The sequence below is a fragment of the Aristolochia californica genome, unplaced genomic scaffold (genome assembly GCF_029961685.1).
Source record: "Aristolochia californica isolate CCGP_79_NKW_82.1479 unplaced genomic scaffold, dmAriCali1.0.hap1 SCAF_4, whole genome shotgun sequence".
In the NCBI taxonomy this organism is placed as follows: domain Eukaryota; kingdom Viridiplantae; phylum Streptophyta; class Magnoliopsida; order Piperales; family Aristolochiaceae; genus Aristolochia; species Aristolochia californica.
In genome coordinates, this window is record NW_027182103.1 from 39737668 (window position 1) to 39741086 (window position 3419).

General features: G+C 35.6%; 1 protein-coding gene across 1 annotated transcript; it reads right to left on the minus strand.

Moving 5' to 3' along the window:
• Window positions 1–2202: 2202 nt before the first annotated feature.
• Window positions 2203–2535, minus strand: LOC137963326 (uncharacterized). The gene has a single exon (XM_068810462.1). It carries the CDS (start codon window positions 2533–2535, stop codon window positions 2203–2205), a length of 333 nt encoding a protein of 110 aa, XP_068666563.1.
• Window positions 2536–3419: the final 884 nt, after the last annotated feature.

Below are 3419 nucleotides of genomic sequence, written 5' to 3' on the forward strand. Positions count from 1 at the left end.
GAATAAAAAATAGGAGAATGACAAAAATAGAGCAACAAAAGTTTTGGCACTATAAGACAAAATCTAAAACATAGAGAGAAAGAGATAAAGAAATTATTTAATTGCTATTTAATGGGGTAAGGAGTAGGTGAAATTGCTACAAAAGTACTCATTCTACTAAAAATGAAAAAATAAACTTAAAAGGCAATCCAGAAAACAACATGCATGAAAAATCATAAAAAAACAAATAATAGAACATAAAATGCACAACCAGTTATTATAAGAGTAGTAGAACAAATAGGAAATAACAATAAAAGATTGGCAAGATACAATAATACATTTATACACAATTACTGAATAAAAAAATGATATAAACCTCATTTCTATTGTCTTAAGGGACTCTGTAGCTTCGTGTCTTTGGGGTCTCTTTGTGTTTGATCATGAGAGAAATCAAAATGGTAAAAAAAAAAGTGAAAATAAAAAATCAAATCTAAAAAAGGGAATTCCAAAATGGAAATCCAAATTATTTAGGAGTTTGCAGCAAAATAATCTAAAATGTGGATAGGGACCACTACAATCAGGTAACCAGGCCAGCTCTTGATAGCAAAGGAGATGCATGGGATGTTGCTGGGTGTGGAGAAGATGGAGACCCCAAAGCCATGGGCAATGAGAACACATTTGAAATATGAGAAAGCAAAGATGAAAAAATCTATGAAGAAATTAGTGACATAGATGGAAATGATTGACTTCTCCTCCCAAAATATCAAAGCAATCCTAGTGTCTCTTCACACCTTGATTCTCTCTCTTTTTCTTTTTCTTTTTCCCTAAAACCTTATCCTGCATCTAAAGCACTCTCTCTCAAAGGGTGACAGGAGTTGCCAACTCAGCAAATTCTGAATTTCTCTTATTCAACTTGACCCATGATATGAACCTTTTTTATAGAATATAAAAATAAAGCTAAAATACAACCAAAATACTAAATATGATATTTAGATCAAATCCTCATTTAGTACATATCTATTTATATATGTGTTATAAAGGGACCATCTGTACCGTTATATAAAAAGAAAATTATAAGAAAAAAGCCGATTAAAGAGAAAATTTTCTGATAATGGAAACAAAATGATAAGAAAATCATTTCTTTCAATTGAAAATGTTTCCCTATTGGAAAATTTTCTCGTTAATCAGCTTTTTTGTGTGTTTGTGTTTGAGTTGCTACAAGAAATAACATAAAAAGTTAGCTATACAGTTTGTGTTTACACTAGAAATAAAATATTGTTATAAATAATATAAAGTAAGGTTAAAGTAAGAGGTAAGTAATAAAAAACCAAAATACCACTTAAGTGCTTCTTGGTTTATTTTCATACGACTCATTTTTATCTTTTTTAAGATTTCCCGAAGGCGAAAGGAATCAAGAAGAATCAAGTGGAAAATTTTCTCATCCCCAAAAATGACAGAAACACCTGAAGATTTTGGTCAATAGAAAATTTTTCTTATGACATCGTTTTCCATCATTTTCTAGTTGGCACAAACACACCCTAATTGTGTTGTTAATATTATCCGTATAATTATTAATAATAATAATAATAATAGTAGTATATAAATCCACATCTTTAACAAAATATATTCTAACTAAAGAAAGAAATCAAATATAACATTTCACATATATAAATTTTTTATATCATAGATGAAATTTTTATCAAATTTTTAATATAAAATGTAGGCAGTAATATTATGGTAAATAGTGTAAATTAGAACAAATGAATGAAACTATTATTGACTGAACTTGATTCTAGCCTCATTAACAATTTACCTTTCAATTTAACAACGAACTTGGACATTTGGACGATTAGCCTGGGGCTTCAACCAGCAGATTGCCTCGACATCGACGTCAACGACTGGAAATCGGAAAATCTGCAGTTTGAATGCAGAAAACGATTCTACGGAGTTTTTTTAGCGTCCGTGATTGAAGCACCCTTTTCCGGATCCCAAGCCTAAACTCGGCCCCATACCCAGATGATGCGAATTGAGAGGTGAAAAGTGAAATCCTTCTTAGTTCCAATGTCTTGGCTTCAGAATTGTCGAAAATGGAACAAATGGAGCAGAGCAGAGAATTTAAAGAGAATACCAAGTTTGTATTTACAGTTCGCGCGTGTTATTGTCTCAAAATCTAATCGTTACGCAGGCAAAACAGAGAGACGATCGCCAAGACATGATCACTGATCACGAACCGCCGCTTACGCACGAGAAGATGCGATGGCTCCTGAACCCACCAAGTTCCTTCGTAAGACGCGGCACTTCTCTCCTTCTCCTCTCCGGCGAGTAATCCCGGGGTAAGTCCTGGAAAGAACGGTACCTCCTGTGACGGTAGCTCCCCTCTTCGTACCCAGCGAACTTCTCCGTAGTCAGAGGCGGCGAAGTTAAATACAAGTGACTGTTGACATGCGCGTCCAGGCTGTGTAGTCGCTGCGCCGGGTCGTAGGAGAGGCACCTGTATTTCCTGCGAGTGTTGCTCCTCTTAATAGCCCGGTACACTAATGGGATCAATCCATCCATCTCTACTTTCTTATCGAGTATCAGCAGGATTCCATCTGCTCCTGCAAATGAATGAAATCTTTCACGGGTGGGTGTTTCTTTATAGAGCAGGGGGGAGTCTTTCATGTTACTTTGACTTAAACTTGGAAAATCGCTGTAAAGGGTATAATCAAAACCTGGTTTCCTGACATCTGGAGACTCAAGAATTGATTATTTTAATGGCGGAAGGTTAGGTGTAATGGACTTCCAAGTGGGAGCACCGAGCACTTCCTTTGTTGCAACAGCTTGCTTATGTTCACAAGTACTCTCACCGTGAGATGCTCTAGAGACGGCATCATAATCCCCCTAACAAAATCCATTGGATCGATAATTAACTAGTTTTTCTGAGATGAGATCAAGACGTTGACATTGAAGGAACCAGTCGGTGCTGTTTCTAGATGAAAACATCTTCTGCTGCTTTTTAGATGAGAAGCGATTTGACTCAGATTAGGAAAAAAAAAAGTGGAAAACCTGAGCAAGTCAAGTGTTCCAATTTTTTTATACAAAACGTTAGTTGTCAAGAAAGAATTTGAGCATTCTAAATTATAAAGAAAGGTTTCGTTAAACTGATACAAATTCGTTGGCGTGAACTCACACGATACTCTTACTTGTGTCAACTATCTTGTGAAGAAAAATATAAAACTACAAGCGCCGCGGCCAGATCCTTGGTTGTTTATTTTTTAACAGAAAAAGGGAAGAAAGAACAAGTTTCACCAACTTAACAACAGACGAAGCTTCCAAGTTCTTTGCCTAACGTTTATGATCCGAAATCCAAACTGATCTATGGTCAGTAGAGTTTGAGTGAAAACCACTTTGGCTGTAGGATGCCATGGATGACGATGATTCAGATTGCTTACTGAGAATCA